The sequence below is a fragment of the Bombina bombina genome, chromosome 6 (assembly GCF_027579735.1).
Source record: "Bombina bombina isolate aBomBom1 chromosome 6, aBomBom1.pri, whole genome shotgun sequence".
In the NCBI taxonomy this organism is placed as follows: domain Eukaryota; kingdom Metazoa; phylum Chordata; class Amphibia; order Anura; family Bombinatoridae; genus Bombina; species Bombina bombina.
Genome location: NC_069504.1, coordinates 58,903,339 through 58,923,293, shown reverse-complemented (window position 1 = coordinate 58,923,293; position 19,955 = coordinate 58,903,339). Strand labels below are relative to the sequence as shown.

The following is a 19,955-nucleotide window of genomic DNA, read 5'->3' as shown; positions in this document are numbered from 1 at the left end:
GCGTATGATTCACTGCTCGACATTTAGTAAATGCTCGACATTGTCCCTTTTAATGTGCAGTGTTTAGAAAGACATATGGCAATGTTTATATTTGAGCAATTGTGAAAACCACTATCTATATCTGCAGACACTGACGCATACATTGGATTCTAGCAGCCTGAACTTGTGTCTGCATGGGGGGGTTGTATATTTGGTAGATAGTGAGAGGTAGAGACTGTTATCACGCTGAAAGGTGCATGAAACTCCATTTTTTTTCTTTTATGATTTAGATAGAACTTTCTTTTTTTTTTTTTAACTTTCCAATTAACTCTAAAACTGCTCGGTTTGGGGAAAAGAATAGGTATCATTTGTGTGGATACCTCACAGAAAATAAATTTTTCATTATTAAGTTCTATGAGTGCCAAATAGCAAAAAACAACTCTAGCACAGGAGAGTGAAATAGTTCAGCAGTAAATGGGTTAAGCAGTTTGTTCTCAACCTGTTTTATAATTATGCAAAACATTTTTTAATCAATAAGATTGCTGTGCAGCCTGGGAATTGTGTTCTGCTCATGGACTGAAGGTGCATGTGAGGATTTCTTTATACCCCAGGTAGCTATATGAATAATATTCATGAGGGTTAAAATTATCCACATGTGCAGTTCACTAAAAAGTTTTCACAGCTTCTTCATAGTTAAAGGGGCATGAACCCCAAAATTTTTCATGATTCATGTGATTTTACACAACTTTGCAATTTACTTCTGTTATCTAATTTGCTTTGTTCTCTTTGTATTTTTTATTGAAAATCATACCTAAGAGCAGCAATGCACTACTGGGAGCTAGATGCGGATTTGTTGCTGCACATACTTAGCACTAGTAGTGCATTGCTGCAACTTCAAAAAAGGATAGCAAGAGAATGAAGTTAATTTGAGCTAATTTGATAAAAGAAGTAAATTGGAAAGTTGTTTAAAATTGTATTTTTTATCTGAATAGTTTGGATTGTATGTCCCTTTAATTCACTGAAGCTCACATACCTATTTCTAGTAAATAATGCATGGAATAACATATTAAGTGTTCAATAGGGAGAGACCTCTAAGTTAGTTTCAACCAGTCACTTTTGTGTGCGGAATTATTAAAGTGAAACTAACGTTTTCTTTGCTTATTGTTTTAGGGGCCTGAACAAACAAGGATACCAATGCAGGCGTAAGATATCTTAATTTACTGCTGCATACTTATATATGCTTGGCAGAATGTACACATGCGCTTCAATCATTTTTATTTTGTACCCAAATACAGACTGCAATGCAGCAATTCACAAGAAATGTATTGATAAAGTTATAGCAAAATGCACAGGATCTGCCATCAACAGCAAGGAAACTATGGTATGTCATTAATTGTGTAAACAAGATAAATATTCTGTATATTTCTTAATATCGGTTTCAGATAAGCTGAAATGAATGACATTTTGTTTCTCTAAAAGTGTTTATTTAAAAGCATAGGAGTAAATAACAATCCTTTAGAAATACATATTTAAAGGGACAGTCAAGTCAAAAATAAACTTTCATGATAGGGAATGCAATTTTAAATAACTTTCCAATTTACATTTATCATCAAATTGGCTTGGTATTCTTTGTGGAAAACTAAATCTAGGTAAGATCATATATTAATGTCTAAGCCTTTAAAGGCCGCCTCTTATCTCAGTGCATTTTGCCAGTTTTTCAAAGCTAGACAAGACTAGTTCATGTGTGCAATATAGATAACATTGTGCTCACTCCCGTGGAGTTGCACTGATAGTTAAAATGCAAGTCTGTCAAAAAACTTAGATAAGGGGGCAGTCTGCAGAGGCTTAGATACAAGGTTTTCACAGAGGTAAAAATGTGTATTTAATATAACAGTGTTGGTTATGCAAAACTTGGGAATGGGTTATCTATCTTTTTAAACAATAAAAATTCTTGAGTAGATTGTCCCTTTAATGATTATCAACAGAAAAACACCATTAAAGTGTATGGGGAGTTTCGTTGATAGATCAGTTTATATGTTTTTCTAAAGAATTGTGATCACCCCCATAATGGGGTTTGTCCGGAACTTAGGGTTGCAAGGTATCCAGTATTCAGTGTTTCATCAGGCTGTCCTGTAAATTCTATACAAAAATATTGGCCAGGCCCCTGAGTGACCTCATATGACTGTGCATTTCAAATATGGCCCAGAAAGAAGTGACATTGTACAAGGACTACTCTCTGTATTAGTGGCAGCCATGAAGGTGACAACAAATCTTTTGTGTCTTTGGCTAGGAGTTGTTAAAACAGTGTTCTTTGTGTGTTATGTGAAGCCACTAGGATATAATCACTGCTCTGTGTTTGTATTGGGAACCACAGGCGTGTACAAACACTGCAACAGGTAGTCAAATGGTGTTAAATCACTGTTGTGTGTGTTACTGGCATCCAAGGGGGTCAAATAATTGATTTGTGTGTTACTGACATAATAACATTGCTGTTCATTAGAGGGGCCTAAGATATAGCTTTGGAGAGGGGTCATTGTGTAACCCCACCTACAACCTGTTCCCTGTAACCTGTTACCTACAGGTAGACAATATTTTTGTGAAGGACAGCTGGCAACCTTACTACCAATGACCATTTTAAAATGATTTGGAATGGGGAGGGAAGATTTGTATGTAGTGCTTGTGACTTGCACATTGTTTAAAAGTCAAAACTTGCAGGATTCAGACAGAGCGTGTAATTTAAGAGACTTTTAAATTCACTTCAATTTTCAAATGTACTTTGTTCTCTTGGTATCCCTTGTTGAAAAAGAATATGGACATATCCTACACTGGTGGGAGCTAGCTGCTGATTGGTGCCTGCACACATTTGTCCCCTGTGATTGGCTAACTAAATGTGTTCAGCTAGCTGTTAGTAGTGCAAAGATGTTCCTTCAACAAAGGATAACAAGAATTTGGAAATCAATAGAACACTCATGAACTTAAACTTTGTTTTTGTACGGCTTTGCAATAGAGATTGTAAGAACACCTTTTGAAGCAAGGTATTCTTCAGGGTCAAATCATATAATATTGTTTATTTATAAAGTTCTAATATTTTGTATATACTGTATACACATATTTATATGATACACAAACAGGTGAATAGATCTAAAGCAAGCTCATGCAACGGTCTACCATCTGTGATGGTTTATACTTATTTCACTGTTAGTGGCTATGGGGGCACTTGACATCCCAGGAAGCTCAGCATCAGTTATGTAGTATTGAAGTGCTAGTTTTCACTTTCTTTACAGAAGGGAACGTGTGTAAATGCCCTGAATGTCATTGTCTTTTTTACAGCTAAATAAAGAAAGATTTAAGATCGACATGCCACATAGATTCTCAGTCTACAGTTATAGAAGCCCAACATTCTGTGAGCACTGTGGGACGCTTTTATGGGGTATTTCAAAGCAGGGATTAAAGTGTATTGGTAAGTTCTTCAATGTACTGCAGCGTATACATAATGATAGATATTCACTCTTTTGTATGTATCTATGAAAACTCTGCTCGCAACCGTATAGACCATCCAGTGATAATTTATTTAAAGGGCCATTAAAGCCAATATTTTTCATGCATAAGACATTATTAATTGTATTTCAAAAGGTCTCAATGTAAAATACATGTTTTAAAGTATTTACAATCTCATTATGCATTATTTTAAAGCTTGGGACACACCCTTTGTAAAGCCTTTTGTGTTTAATGTCCCTATAACACCATTTCTTATTTTTCCAAACCATATATTTAGCAGCTCTATATACAGAGGCATCTCCAGGTACCATTTATGGACTGGAATACAGGGTTTTATAGTCAAATGTATAAGAGCCTCCTAAAATTGCCAATGCCAAAGACCTGTACATCAGTAGAAATATATGCATATGTATATACCTATATCTATGTCTAGATCTATCTATCTTTATCTATCTATCTATCTATCTATCTATCTATCATATGTGTATTATGTTATACCTGGATTTGTCATGTTAAGACTCTGGGTCCAGAGCAGTGCTCTTCATAGTATTTCACCCAGCTGTATACGTTTCCAAACGTTTCACTTCTCTGGTCAGACTAAGCTTCATGTGAATACTGGTGAAGTTGGAGGTGATACAAACATCTGTATATTACCGTAACATACGACAATTACATTTATAATTATTTTGCAACATTCATGTAACTATTTAAGAAAATCATGCAATAGTTAAAAAACAAACAACCCCCCACTGATTTAGTTAAATAATAATTTTAAAATATGTTATTGATCTACCTTTCTATGTATATATGTGTCTATCTTTATTGGATAAATAATTACAAAATATGAATTAAATAATACATTTTTATCTAATTTTTTTTTAGCCGTCTATCTTTCTATTTCTCATTCTCTATCCGTCTGTCCACCTATCTATCTATATATATATCTCTATCTTCTATCTATTATCTATCTATCTATCTATCTATCTATCTATCTATCTATCTATCTATATCAGTCTTTATCCATCTGTGTCATTTTATCTATCTATCATCTATCGATCTATCTATATCTATCTGTTTCTCTCTCTCTCTCTGCCTTTCTATCTATCTATCATCTATCTATCACCTATCTAATTATCTTTTTATTTATCTTTATCTGTCTGTTTGTCTGTATGTCTGTCCGTCATTATCTATCTATCATCTATCATCTATCTATGTATCTATCATCTATTTATCAATTTAAATCTATATATCTATATCTATCTACCTATCTATCTATTTCTCGCTCTATCTGTCTGTCTGTCTATCTACCTATTGCTGTATACAAACATATAAGTTTCCACTAGTGCCAGACTAGTAAGTAATTGCAGTGGGTAAGAAAGAAATGTACCAGTTAGTTACAGTCCAGCTAAGGGAAAATATACTATTATTTTTCTTGTCATAATTTTTAGGGGAAATTAAAAGGTGTGAAGTGATTATGTACTACAACTGGCACTATGACGTTAGTGTCAAAAATAAGAATTTGAAAGTTTGGTGAAGTTAGTCACTTAAATGACTTCTGTTGCTGCTAATTTTGTGCCATAAATAGATTGAAGAACTGTATGAATTTAAAGCAACATTATAATCAAAATATTCTATTACCCATATAAAAGATTTGCATTTAAACATATTTATTTGTTTGTTTGTAAAAGATGAAACATTTAAATTGAAACTAATACAAATACAGTATCAGTTATGTACTTCATAGTAATGCTCATTAGCTGATAGGTGTAACGGCTAATACTAGCAGGAAAATGCAGGTGACTGACAGCAAACATGCTATTATATGTAACCACCAATCAGCAAGCACTACCCAGGATGCAGAGCTAAAAATGGGCCGGCCCATAAGCTTAGAGTCTTGATTTTTCAAATAAAGATAGCAAGAAAACGATGAAAAATTGATAATACAAGTAAATTAGAAAATTGCTTAAAATTACATGCTCTATCTGAATCACGGAAGAAAAAAAACAGAATTTATGCTTACCTGATAAATTACTTTCTCCAACGGTGTGTCCGGTCCACAGCGTCATCCATAACTTGTGGGAATATCTCTTCCCCAACAGGAAATGGCAAAGAGTACAGCAAAAGCTGTCCATATAGTCCCTCCTAGGCTCCGCCCACCCCAGTCATTCGACCGACGGACAGGAGAAAAACAGGAGAAACTATAGGGTGCCGTGGTGACTGTAGTTAAAGAAAGAAATTCATCAAACCTGATTAAAAAACCAGGGCGGGCCGTGGACCGGACACACCGTTGGAGAAAGTAATTTATCAGGTAAGCATAAATTCTGTTTTCTCCAACATTGGTGTGTCCGGTCCACGGCGTCATCCATAACTTGTGGGAACCAATACCAAAGCTTTAGGACACGGATGAAGGGAGGGAGCCAATCAGGTTACCTAAACAGAAGGCACCACGGCTTGCAAAACCTTTCTCCCAAAAATAGCCTCCGAAGAAGCAAAAGTATCAAATTTGTAGAATTTGGCAAAAGTGTGCAGGGAAGACCAAGTCGCTGCCTTACATATCTGATCAACAGAAGCCTAGTTCTTGAAGGCCCATGTGGAAGCCACAGCCCTAGTAGAGTGAGCTGTGATTCATTCAGGAGGCTGCCGTCCGGCAGTCTCGTAAGCCAATCGGATGATGCTTTTCAGCCAAAAGGAAAGAGAGGTAGCAGTAGCTTTTTGACCTCTCCTTTTACCAGAATAGACGACAAACAGAGAAGATGTTTGTCTGAAATCCAGAGAGGAAGAATGAGGCAGGCACAACTTGAAAAGCCGCTTTAGATTCAAAACAGAAGGTGCTTTATTCGTATTCCATATAAAAGTTATACATGCAGACAGGCTAGGTGGACAAAAAGGTCTAACATGTTTCGCACCACCAGGGGTGCTTACTCATAGACTAATGTCTGTGTTTAAACTCCAACCCTTTATAGGGCAGGAAGCAGTCAAAATTAACCACTTCACGCCCCCAAAGGGAAAAAAAAATGAATAAAAACAACTACAACCCAGTGTGACACTGAAATTAATTTGCCATAATACAAAAAAGTAGTATACTTAGATTAACTCTTCATTATAATGAAGCATAAGAGAACTGTATAGAAACCTGTTGACAACATAGATAATGAAAATATATATTATTATTAATTATTCAACTACATATTGATACTAAAAAAGTGAATAAAGACATGATATGCATTTTAAATTTGATCAGATATCCAAAATAGTTCAAATAAGTATTATATGTATATGATTATGATAATTTTATATGCATTACCTATATGTATCAATTATCAATAAAATAATTTATATCGCATTCACGATTCATTCCATATGGTGAGCGAGTACACAATTTTAGAATCCAATAAAGTTCCTTTCTTTCCAAAATCTTATCCCTGTTACCACCCCGCAGGGGTGTTTTAGCTATGTCTATAACTTGAAATGAGAGATTTGCTAGATTTGTGAAATGAAAATTATTGAAATGGTCTGCAACTGCAGAATCCTGACTGTAATTTTTAATGTCTCTAACATGCTCATTATATCGTGTTCTTACTGCTCTTGTTGTTTTACCTACATACTGCAAAAAACAAATTTTGCAGGTCAGCAGGTACACAACAAATGTAAAGCCACAGTTGGCATAAAAGTCAATTGGATAAACTTTATTATTGAATTTGCAGACAAAATGATCATCCTGTAATATATTGGGACAGGCTAAACAATTTCTTATTCCACATTTAAAGTTTCCTTTTTTATTTAGCCAAGTACCTGCATGGTGGGAATGCACTGTATCTGATTTCACCAAACTTGGAGACAACATTTGTGCTAAAGTTTTAGATTTTCTAGATACAAATTTACAATTTTTAATGAATGGTTGTAAGATTTCATCTGCTTTCAAAAGATCTAAATGTTTTTTTATGATGTTAATTATCTGATCATACTGCTGACTATAGGGTGTAGAAAACACTATAGCATCATCATATTTTGGTTTTTTGTCTTGTTTTTTGGTTATTATAGTATCATCATGATATCTTACATTATTTCTCACATCCTCCAAATTTTTAAATTTATACCCTCTTTGGACCAGTCTGTCCCTCAATTCGATAGATTGTTTTTCATAAATATCATTGGATTTTGTATTCCGTCTAATTCTTAAAAACTGTGACTTCGGAATTGAGTGTATAAGATGTTGTGGATGTTGTGATTTGAAATGTAGAATAGTATTGCCTGCTGTTGGCTTTCTATATGTTTTAGTAATGATGGAATTATTATCAATGTGTATACTTAAATCCAAATAGTTGATTTCTTTTAAATTGTATTCCCCTGTAAATTTTAAATTCAGTTCATTATTGTCACAAAAACGAAGGAATTCTTTAAAAATATTATCATCTAAAGGGATCTTAAAAATGAAAAGCAAATCATCAATATAGCGTGTATACAATTCAATTTTGTCGCTCCAGATATTGTTTGGTGAATAAAGGTAAAGTTGCTCCCACCATGCCACATAAATATTGGCAAACGAGGGGGCAAATTTTGCCCCCATCGCCGTGCCGCATGTCTGTATATAAAACTCATTATCAAAAAGAAAATAGTTGTGAGACAACAAGAACTTTAAGATCTCACAAATATAATCCACTTGCTCCTGTGTATAAAGAGAATCTCTCTGCATGAAATATTTGACAGCTGTAATACCCTGACCCTGTGGGATGGAAGTATAAAGTGAGGTAATGTCAATGATGCCCCAAGAAAAATTGGGGTGCCACTGAGTACTCTCCAAAGTTAGAATAAGATGCGAGGTGTCCTGTAGGTAGCTCAACTGCGAAGTGGCAATAGGTTGTAAAATGGAATCTATCCATTCAGCTATAGGTTCAAAAAGTGAGCCAATTCCAGCCACAATCGGTCTACCCGGAGGACACCTCGCATCGTTTGTCTGAAATCCTTTGTTGCTTCTAAATAGAACTTTAAAGCACGGACTACATCCAAATTGTGTAACAAATGTTCCTTCTTTGAAACTGGATTCGGACACAAAGAAGGCACAACTATTTCCTGGTTAATATTCTTGTTGGAAACAACTTTTGGAAGGAAACCAGGTTTAGTACGTAAAACAACCTTATCTGAATGGAACACCAGATAGGGCGGAGTACACTGCAGAGCAGATAACTCAGAAACTCTTCTAGCAGAAGAAATAGCAACTAAAAACAAAACTTTCCAAGATAACAACTTAATATCTATGGAATGTAAAGGTTCAAACGGAACCCCTTGGAGAACTGAAAGAACTAAATTTAGACTCCAGGGAGGAGTCAAAGGTCTGTAAACAGGCTTGATCCTGACCAAAGCCTGTACAAAAGCTTGAACATCTGGCACAGCTGCCAATCGTTTGTGCAACAAGACAGACAGAGCAGAAATCTGTCCTTTTAGAGAACTCGCTGACAATCCCTTATCCAAACCTTCTTGGAGAAAGGAAAGGATCCTAGGAATTTTAATCTTACTCCATGAGAATCCCTTGGATTCGCACCAACAGATATATCTTTTCCATATTTTATGGTAAATCTTTCTAGTCACAGGTTTTCTGGCTTGTACCAGAGTATCTATCACAGAATCCGAAAACCCGCGCTTAGATAAAATCAAGCGTTCAATTTCCAAGCAGTCAGCTGGAGAGAAATTTGATTTGGATGTTCGAATGGACCTTGTACTAGAAGATCCTGTCTCAAAGGTAGCTTCCATGGTGGAGCCGATGACATATTCACGAGGTCTGCATACCAAGTCCTGCGTGGCCACGCAGGAGCTATCAAAATCACTGAGGCCCTCTCCTGCTTGATCCTGGCTACCAGCCTGGGAATGAGGGGAAACGGTGGAAACGCATAAGCTAGGTTGAACGACCAAGGCGCCACTAATGCATCCACTAGAGTCGCCTTGGGATCCCTGGATCTGGACCCGTAGCAAGGAACCTTGAAGTTCTGACGGGACGCCATCAGATCCATGTCTGGAATGCCCCATAATTGGGTCAACTGGGCAAACACCTCCGGGTGAAGTTCCCACTCCCCCGGATGGAATGCCTGACGACTCAGATAATCTGCCTCCCAGTTTTCCACTTCTGGGATGTGGATCGCAGATAGGTGGCAGGAGTGATCCTCCGCCCATTGTATGATTTTTGTCACTTCTCTCATCACCAGGGAACTCCTTGTTCCCCCCTGGTGGTTGATGTAAGCAACAGTCGTCATGTTGTCTGCTTGGAATCTTATGAATCTGGCCTTTGCTAGTTGAGGCCAAGCCCTGAGAGTATTGAATATCGCTCTCAGTTCCAGAATGTTTATCGGGAGAAGAGACTCTTCCCGAGACCCCTAGACCCTGAGCTTTCAGGGAGTCCCAGACCGCGCCCCAGCCCACTAGACTGGCGTCGGTCGTGACGATGACCCACTCTGGTCTGCGGAAGCTCATTCCCTGGGACAGGTGATCCTGAGTTAGCCACCAACAGAGTGATTCTCTGGTCTTCTGATCTACTTGAATAACTGGAGACAAGTCTGTATAGTCCCCATTCCACTGTTTCAGCATGCACAGTTGTAATGGTCTTAGATGAATTCTCGCAAAAGGAACTATGTCCATTGCTGCAACCATCAACCCTACTACTTCCATGCACTGAGCTATGGAGGGTTGTGGAACAGAGTGAAGAACTTGACAAGCGTTTAGAAGTTTTGACTTTCTGACATCTGTCAGGAAAATCTTCATTTCTAAAGAATCTATTATTGTCCCCAAGAAGGGAACTCTTGTCGACAGGGGCAGGGAACTTTTTTCTATGTTCACCTTCCATCCATGAGATCTGAGAAAGGCCAGAACGATGTCTGTGTGAGCCTTTGCCTTTGAAAGAGACAACGCTTGTATCAGAATGTCGTCCAAGTAAGGTGCCACTGCAATGCCCCTCGGTCTTAGAACCGCTAGAAGGGACCCGAGTACCTTTGTGAAAATCCTTGGAGCAGTGGCTAGTCCGAATGGGAGAGCCACAAACTGGTAATGTTTGCCCAGGAAGGCGAACCTTAGGAACTGATGATGGTCTTTGTGGATAGGAATATGTAGATATGCATCCTTTAGATCCACGGTAGTCATAAATTGACCCTCCTGGATAGTAGGCAAAATCGTTCGAATAGTTTCCATTTTGAATGATGGCACTCTGAGAAATTTGTTTAGAATCTTTAAATCCAGAATTGGTCTGAAAGTTCCCTCTTTTTTGGGAACTACGAACAGATTTGAGTAAAACCCCATTCCCTGTTCCACGGTTGGAACTGGGTGTATCACTCCCATCTTTAACAGGTCTTCTACACAGTGTAAGAATGCCTGTTTCTTTGTTTGGTTTGAAGATAAGTGAGACATGTGGAACCTTCCCCTTGGGGGTAGTTCCTTGAATTCCAGAAGATAACCCTGAGAAACTATTTCTAGTGCCCAGGGATCCTGAACATCTCTTGCCCAAGCCTGAGCGAAGAGAGAGAGTCTGCCCCCTACTAGATCCGGTCCCGGATCGGGGGCTACTCCTTCATGCGGTTTTGGTAGCAGCAGCAGGCTTCTTGGCCTGCTTACCCTTGTTCCAGCCTTGCATCGGTTTCCAAGCTGGTTTGTTTTGTGAAGCATTACCCTCTTGTCTAGAGGCTGCAGAGTTAGAGGCCGGTCTGTTCCTGAAATTGCGAAAGGAACGAAAATTAGACTTATTCTTGGCCTTGAAAGGCCTATCTTGTGGAAGGGCATGGCCCTTACCCCCAGTGATGTCAGAGATAATCTCTTTCAATTCTGGCCCAAAAAGGGTTTTACCCTTGAAAGGGATATTAAGCAATTTTGTCTTGGAAGATACATCCGCTGACCAAGACTTTAGCCAGAGCGCTCTGCGCGCCACAATTGCAAACCCTGAATTTTTCGCCGCTAATCTCGCTAACTGCAAAGCGGCATCTAAAATAAAGGAATTAGCTAGCTTAAGTGCGTGAATTCTGTCCATAACCTCCTCATACAGAGTCTCTCTACTAAGCGACTTCTCTAGTTCCTCGAACCAAAACCACGCTGCTGTAGTGACAGGAATAATGCACGAAATAGGTTGCAGGAGGTAACCTTGCTGTACAAAAATCTTTTTAAGCAAACCCTCCAATTTTTTATCCATAGGATCTTTAAAAAGCACAATTATCCTCGATAGGAATAGTAGTGCGCTTGGCTAGAGTAGAAACTGCCCCCTCAACCTTAGGGACTGTCTGCCATAAGTCCTTTCTGGGGTCGACCATAGGAAATAATTTCTTAAATATAGGAGGGGGGACAAAAGGTATGCCGGGCTTCTCCCACTCCTTATTCACTATGTCTGCCACCCGCTTGGGTATAGGAAAAGCGTCGGGGTGCACCGGAACCTCTAGGAACTTGTCCATCTTGCACAATTTTTCTGGAATGACTAGGTTATCACAATCATCCAGAGTAGATAGCACCTCCTTAAGCAGTGCGCGGAGATGCTCTAACTTAAATTTAAATGTCACTACATCAGGTTCTGCCTGCTGAGAAATTCTTCCTGAATCTGAAATTTCCCCATCTGACAAAACCTCCCTCATTGCCACTTCAGATTGGTGTGAGGGTATGACAGAAAAATTTTCATCAGCGCCCTCCTGCTCTACAGTGATTAAAACAGAGCAATCGCGCTTTCTCTGAAATGCAGGCATTTTGGATAAAATATTTGCTATGGAGTTATCCATTACTGCCGTCAATTGTTGCATAGTAACAAGTATTGGCGCGCTAGAAGTACTAGGGGTCTCCTGCGTGGGCAAAACTGGTGTAGACACAGAAGGAGATGATGTAGAACTATGTCTACTCCCTTCATCTGATGAATCATCTTGGGCAACTTTACTATCTGTGGCAGTACTGTCCTTACTTTGTTTGGACGCTATGGCACAATTATCACACAATTTTGAAGGGGGAGACACATTGGCTTCCATACATACAGAACATAGTTTATCTGAAGGCACAGACATGTTAAACAGGCTTAAACTTGTCAATAAAATACAAAAACCGTTTTAAAACAAAACCGTTACTGTCTCTTTAAATTTTAAACAGGGCACACTTTTTTACTGAATATGTGAAAAACTATGAAGGAATTGTTCAAATTTAACCAATTTTCACCACAGCGTCTTAAAGCATTCAAAGCATTGCACCCCAAATTTCAGATCTTTAACCCTTAAAATGACGAAACCGGAGCCGGTTACAGTTTTAACCCCTCTACAGTCCCAGCTACAGCCTTTGCTGCGACTTTACCAAACCCAGGGGGGTATACGATACCAAATGAAGCCTTCTAGGAGCCTTTTCAACAACTTCCAGACCCACACACATGCAGCTGCATGTCCTGTTCTCAAAAGTAACTGCGCAGTAATGGCGCGAAAATGAGGCTCTGCCTACTACAGAGAAGGCCCTTCCTGACTGGGAAGGTGTCTAAACCAGTGCCTGACGTGAAAAAAACGTTCCCCAATTTTATAAAGTGTGAATTTCAACATTAAGCTGTATAAAATGCCCAAATAAAGCAATCGATCTAGCCCATAAAAGTGTCTACCAGTTTTATAGCCCATATTAAGCCCTTTATTCTGTTTGAGACTAAGAAAATGGCTTACCGGTCCCCCTGAGGGGAAATGACAGCCTTCCAGCATTACACAGTCTTGTTAGAAATATGGCTAGTCATACCTTAAGCAGAAAAGTCTGCCAACTGTTCCCCCCAACTGAAGTTATCTCATCTCAACAGTCCTGTGTGGGAACAGAAACCGATTTTAGTTACTGCTGCTAAAATCTTACTCCTCTCACAAACAGAACTCTTCATCTTTTTCTGTTTCAGAGTAAATAGTACATACCAATACTATTTTAAAATAACAAACTCTTGATAGTAGAATAAAAAACTACAACTAAACACCACATACTCTTCACCATCTCCGTGGAGATGCTGCCTGTGCAACGGCAAAGAGAATGACTGGGGTGGGCGGAGCCTAGAAGGGACTATATGGACAGCTTTTGCTGTACTCTTTGCCATTTCCTGTTGGGGAAGAGATATTCCCACTAGTTATGGATGACGCCGTGGACCGGACACACCAATGTTGGAGAAATTGGGTTTAGTGTCCCTTTTAATGTACTCAGGGGTCGTTGTCTGCAAAGGAGCTGGAAGATAGCAAGAAAATGCATTTAGTTTGTGTACTTCCTAACAATGGTCATTAGATGATAGGTCCCAACGCTAATTGTACCCGTCAGCCAATGAGAACTAGCAGGAAATACACAATTGATACAAACATTTGCTGGCAACTGTCAAAACCTGAGCTGAACATGCCAGTTAATCAAACGGACATATGACGTCACCAAGCACTTGTGCTTTCCTGCTAGGACCAGTAATGTGTTAGAATGTCCCTTTTAGACTTTCAGTTTGCTATGACATATTCCTGTCAACATCTCAACAGGAATACCTATAGAACCATGTCACTTAACTTTTTTATTTCTCTCTTTAAGAGTGTGGCATGAATGTTCATCATAAATGCCAAAATAAAGTTGCAAATCTATGCGGCGTTAACCAAAAAATGATGGCGGAAGCCCTGGCAATGATAGAGAGCACCCAAAAGGTAAACCTTTCATTGTATTACTAGTCTATGCATTTTTTTTATTATTTTGACAGATTTAAAATATAAAAATATTGAGGGGTTAATCACAATAATGTAGAAAAATGTATCAAAAATGTAATCTAATGTTTAGTAAATATTTTAGTATTGTTTGTTTATAAAGCTCCATTAAAAACAATTCTACGTGTGAAATGCATGCAGTTAAAAATTATTATATATCAAATCATAAAGGGGTAATAATAAAATATCATAATGTCCTAGAGCACTTTATTATTAAACTATTGATTGAACAGAAGTATGTGTTAAACATCTGCAAAATGATTAAACACATAGGGATCCATTTATCAAATGTCGAGCGGACATTATTTTTATACGCTGTCCACAGTTATCATTGCATAAGCATTTCACCAGAACAACAAAACCACAAGGCAAATCACTATTATAAAGATAGTATAAAATGTATTGTTTTCCAGTTCTTATCTGATAAAGGTAGGGACAGTATGTAGCAGGGTTAGCTTTGATAAGTCAGTGGGTGCATTTCAATTTTCAGAGCTAAATTACATGAAAAGTGGGCAAAATAAATAATGAAAATATATTGCAAAGATGTTTTCTTATGCTTAACTAAACATTTTATATAAAAATCTCAAGGTGGTTTACCGTCCCTAAAAGGGTGGCTTTATGGTAAAATGGAGATCGATTCAGTTAATAAGCTTTGCTGTATTTTACTCAGAAACATTGTGATGTTTTTTATTTAAAATATTAAAAATCAAAACAAAAAAATGGGTGATTCCATTTTTCCAATATCTAAAAAAAATCTGAATAATTGGAATTGCCCCCAATGTTTGTAACATTACTATACACATAGTACTTTTGTCACGTGCAGGAAAGGGCATGAGGAGTGTGCTTATTTTTTTTCTCATTTACTTGAAAATTTTGCTTATATTATTTTTATTGACATTAATTTTAGGATAAACGACAACGAGATTCTGAGCCCATATACAGAGAAAGGCCTCTTGAAGTTGTATCACCAAACAAGAAACAAAATCTGTCTCCAATACAACCAGTAAGAAAAGGTATTTATCTTATAGTAGCAATAAAACAGCAGAGGATAATTCTTCCCAGATGCCCCTGCTCTGACTAAGAAGCAAAAGGCACTTATATTCTATGTGCACTCTCTATTATACTATTTTTGAGTTATAAACTAAAAACTAAAAACTTTTTTATTTAATTTGTAGATATAAAAAAGAGAAACAAAATGGAACTTAGATTATTAAAATAGCCTATCCTTAAACTATGCAAAATGTACCAAATAGAAAGTTTGGTGATGGTGTGGTCCAATTGTCCAATCAAATAGAAGTCCCAATCAGGAGGCAGCTCTTTCAAATTGGCCTTGGCACATTGCTTAGAAGTCCCAACAAAATAAAGGAAGGCACCATATAGTGTAGTATATCTATTGTTTTATAGAGCTTATAATATAATTTGTACTCACAAGACTGTAGCACCAGAGGTGGCCTACAAAACCATGTTGAGATCTCACAGTTTCCCAGATAATTGATTCTTTGCACTTGGAAACCGTAGGGACTCCACAAGACCATTTGTAGTTTATAAGAGACACCAGGTTATCTTAAAAGAAATGTATTAAAACAACAAGAACCTCACAGTGAGATAGTAATATGTTTCTTAGCATTTACAAAGGCTCTTGTCTCATACAGCTGGTAACAAAATTAAAACCACCACAAAAAATCAAATACACAGTTTTGATCGTACTCATAACTGAATGCAAACTCACACAGCCTGGACAGATGTGTTTGTAATAGAATAAATTCTAACATCACAAATGTGAAAAGTCCTGTGATTTAAACACAGCCATTATTATTTTAACCATATAAAAAACTGTTGCAGGATATAATTTGAAAGTGTTTACTGTCCTTTAAATCCCTATCTAAGGCATCAAACAGAAAATCTTTGATAAAATAATAGTGCAAACAAATAAAATAGTCTTTTCGTTAAAAAAATAATTCAGCCTACACAACTAAAATGCTTATAAGAGGTCTCATCCAAATTGTTCTAAAATGAAGATGGGAGAGGATAGACAATTGTTCTGTTATCTGTATTGGTTGATAAAGCTACTGATTTCATATTTTTATTATTTTACTGAAGGGTTCTGGTTTGATGACAGTTTTCCTTATTTCCAGTATTTTGACGATCATTAACTTGAAAGTTGGAATAATGAATAACAAAGTAACATAAACAACTGAAGGTTTTTCTTATATTGCTATGATTTTTCTTTCCATTTTTTTAAAAAACAAGTTAACGAAGCACTCAAATGCTAAATGTATTATTGATACCCGATCAAGGGCCATATTTGAGTGGAGCGTTCCCACTCACTTGTTAACTTCGCTAGACAGAGGTTTTTGTGTGCACCAGGTATTGTGCATATTACAAGTTAAAAGTAAAGTTTTCGCACAAGCACTAACCCGATATGCACAAAAAGATGAAGATCAAATATTGCAACCACGTTAACGATTTCCCCTTAATGAAAAAAAAAAAAAAATAACGCCCTTACTTGCACGCAAACCCAATCACATTTTCTCAAGTGCATTCTTTACATAGAATAATATGTTCTATTTATTCATAAATACATATTTCTATATACAGTATATATGCTTTTTTTGGTAAAATATATATCTATACCTATAAATAGATGATTATATATAGATATATATAGATATATATATATATATATAGGAATATCTATGTAAAAATACATAGAACAGATTCCCTTATGTGAGGAACATTGGAATGTGAAATACTTACAGTAAATACACAGTATGACACTTTATTAAATATTTATAAAATTATTTTATAAATATGATTTTTAATTTCTTCTAAAGATGTGGTGAGTCCACGGGTTCATCTTAATTACTGTTGGGAATAACACTCCTCGCCAGCAGGAGGAGGCAAAGTGCACCACAGTAAAAACTGTTAAGTATCACTTCCCTACCCATAACCCCCAGTCATTCTCTTTGCCTCTATGTGCATGGAGGAGGTGTATTTTTTGTGTGTAATTAAAATTATATTTTCAAAGAAGATTGAGTATTCAATCAAGCTACAGGGTATAACCTAGCCCATGTTAGTCTTTGCAGTTGAGCTGTGGTGGTTTTAAAGCGGTGGAGAATTTGCAAAGTGGTGCTTGCTTCATTTCTCTACCTAAGCTGCCCTGATTTTAGATATCTAAGTTTGTTACTTGGCTACCGATGTTATCCTAGTCGCCGTGAGGAGAATGTGTCCTCTCATATTAGGAGCTGTCCTCATGTCAGACAGCAGAGCAGGTAAGTGCTGTTTTCCTTCCTATGGGGAGAGGGGCACTTCAGAATACCTGTTTTATTTAATGTAAGCGACGGATAATGCACTCATGGGATGGGTGTTATTACTAGACATGCTCGCAGGCACAGGTTGTAGAGACATGTGAGACTGAAGAGTCTCAAGGCTAATTTTTTTTTGTTTGTGTTTTTTAGCTGCACTGTTTATTATTAGTTAAATGGTTTGTTTTGCTTCAGTTTGCTGGTGTATTTTAACCACGCCCACCTCCTTGTTCAGACCATGAGAGCGTTTTCGCGCCTTTGGACGTCGGTGACGTCATTGGGCCTGCGCATTTCGGCTCTGTGTGAATCCTTGCTGCATAGTGAGGAGCGCTTTAGGAGCGCAAGTGATACGTTGCAAGGTTGATCCGCTTCAAGTGGTGGTAAGAGCACATCGGTATACTGAGGTATGGAGGGAGGTTTTTTCTGAGGTCATTTTATTAAAAGTGTTTATTAAAGACTTATTCTTTTGAATTGTTTAATTCTTGTTGTATATTAAACGCTAGAGAGTTTGAATAGAGGATAATTCCAGTTATGTCTGATATGAATTTCACTCATTTCAATCCCTGTTTATTGTGTTTAGACGCACACATTGCAGCTCCTATGCAGTTCTGTTCTTCCTGTGTAAAACAGACATTGCAGGGTAAAGAAAAAAAAAAGTTTTTTTAATGTTGAAAGTTATGTCTCTCAGGAGGATGTTGTCTAGGTAATGCCAGGACCTTCCCCTATTTCGTCCCATGCCTCTATGGCAGCTAACACTGTGTCCTGCTGTTCCTCTTTAACTTCCAGCGGAGCATTTTTAAAGGCAGAGATTGCTGCACAGGTGTCCTCAGTGATATTTGCAGCCTTAGCTGAGTTTCCCAGATTTTCAGGGAAGCGCAAGAGGAAATCTAAGGTTTCAGAGACTAGGGTATCTGTTTCTAACGCTGAACCTCAGGTTCCTTTAAGATCAGAGGATGAGGACAATTCTCACTCAGAGGGTGAGATTTCAGATTCAGACAGTATAATGCCCTTCTCTGAGAGTGAAGGTTCTCCCTTCAGGTTTAAGCTAGAACACCTCTGGGTGTTACTAAAGAAGGTTTTAGCTACTTTGGACGATTCTGATTCTCAGGCAGTAGTAACACCTAAGAAGTCCAATAAACTTAATAGTTTCTTTGATGTTCCTTTCTCTTCAGAGGTTTTTCCGGTCCCAGATAGGGCTAAGGAAATCATAGCGCAAGAGTGGGAGAAACCAGGAGTGGTTTTTAATCAGTCTCCTGTGTTTTAGAAAATGTTTCCAGTAGATTCTTTCATTACAGAGGTCATGTCTTCGGTACCCAAGGTAGAGGGTGCCATTTCCACTCTAACCAAGAGGACGACTATACCTATTGAGGATAGTTGTGCCTTTAAGGATCCTATGGATAAAAAGATGGAGGCTTATCTTAAGAAGATCTATGCACATCTTGGTCTCCAATAGCAACCAGTGGTCTGTATTGCTACGGTGACTAGTGCTGCCTCATATTGGTTTGAGGCATTAACAGATTCTCTACAGGAGGAAATGCCTCTTGATGAGATTCAGGACAGAATCAGAGCTCTCAGGTTTGCCAATTCCTATATTGCTGATGCGATCCTCCAGGTCCTTAGATTGGGAGCTAAGGCTTCTGGTTTTGCCGTTTTGGCCAGACGGGCTTTATGGTTGAAATCTTGGTCAGCTGATGTTTCATCTAAGGTTAAACTGATGGCTCTTCCTTACATGGAAGACCTTATTTGGACCGGGTTTGAAAGAAATAATTTCTGATGTTACAAGCGGAAAAGGGTCTTTTCTGCCCCAGGATAAGAGGAGCAAACCGAAGGGACGTCAAAGTAATTTTCGTTCCTTTCGCAACTTTAGAGGAAAGTCCTCCTCATCTTCGTCCAAGAAGGATAATAACAAGCCAGCCTGGAAATCAACTCAGTCCTGGAGTAGGAGTAAGAAGGCCAAAAAGCCTGCTACTGACTCTAAGTCTGCATGAAGGGGTTGCCCCCAATCCAGACCTGGATCTAGTGGGGGGCAGACTCTCTCAGTTCGCTCAAGTCTGGTTAAGGGATGTTCCAGACCCATGGGTGGTGGAAATTGTGTCTCAGGGCTACAGGTTGGAATTCAAGGGTTGTCTCCCAGGGGCAGGTTTTGCCTTTCCAGGTTATCTGCAGACCAGATAAGGAGAGAGGCGTTCTTGAGGTGTATCAAAGACCTCTTGGCCCTGGGGGTGATTGTTCAGGTTTCAAAGTTGGAACAGGGTCTGGGTTTTTATTCAAACCTGTTTGTGGTTCCAAAAAAAGAGGAAAACTTCCGCACGATTCTAGACTTAAAATGTCTAAACAAATTCCTCAAGGTTCCATTGTTCAAGATGGAAACCATTCGGACAATTCTTCCTTTGATCCAAGAAGGTCAGTATATGACAAGCATAGATTTGAAGGACGCTTACTTACATTTTCCCATCCAGAGGGATCATCACATGTTTCTGAGATTTGC

The 19,955-nt window shown here is 38.0% G+C and overlaps 1 protein-coding gene across 3 annotated transcripts in view; it reads left to right on the top strand.

Annotated features, from left to right (window-relative positions):
- Positions 1-19,955, top strand: part of PRKCQ (protein kinase C theta) — a 156,040-nt gene that overhangs the window by 41,584 nt on the left and 94,501 nt on the right. For all 3 annotated transcript variants that reach the window (XM_053716425.1, XM_053716424.1, XM_053716426.1), the window contains 5 exons: positions 1,150-1,181; positions 1,275-1,360; positions 3,310-3,439; positions 13,996-14,105; positions 15,070-15,175. In XM_053716425.1, coding sequence (XP_053572400.1) covers positions 1,150-1,181; positions 1,275-1,360; positions 3,310-3,439; positions 13,996-14,105; positions 15,070-15,175 — 464 coding nt within the window. The remainder of the gene's footprint in view (positions 1-1,149; positions 1,182-1,274; positions 1,361-3,309; positions 3,440-13,995; positions 14,106-15,069; positions 15,176-19,955) is intronic.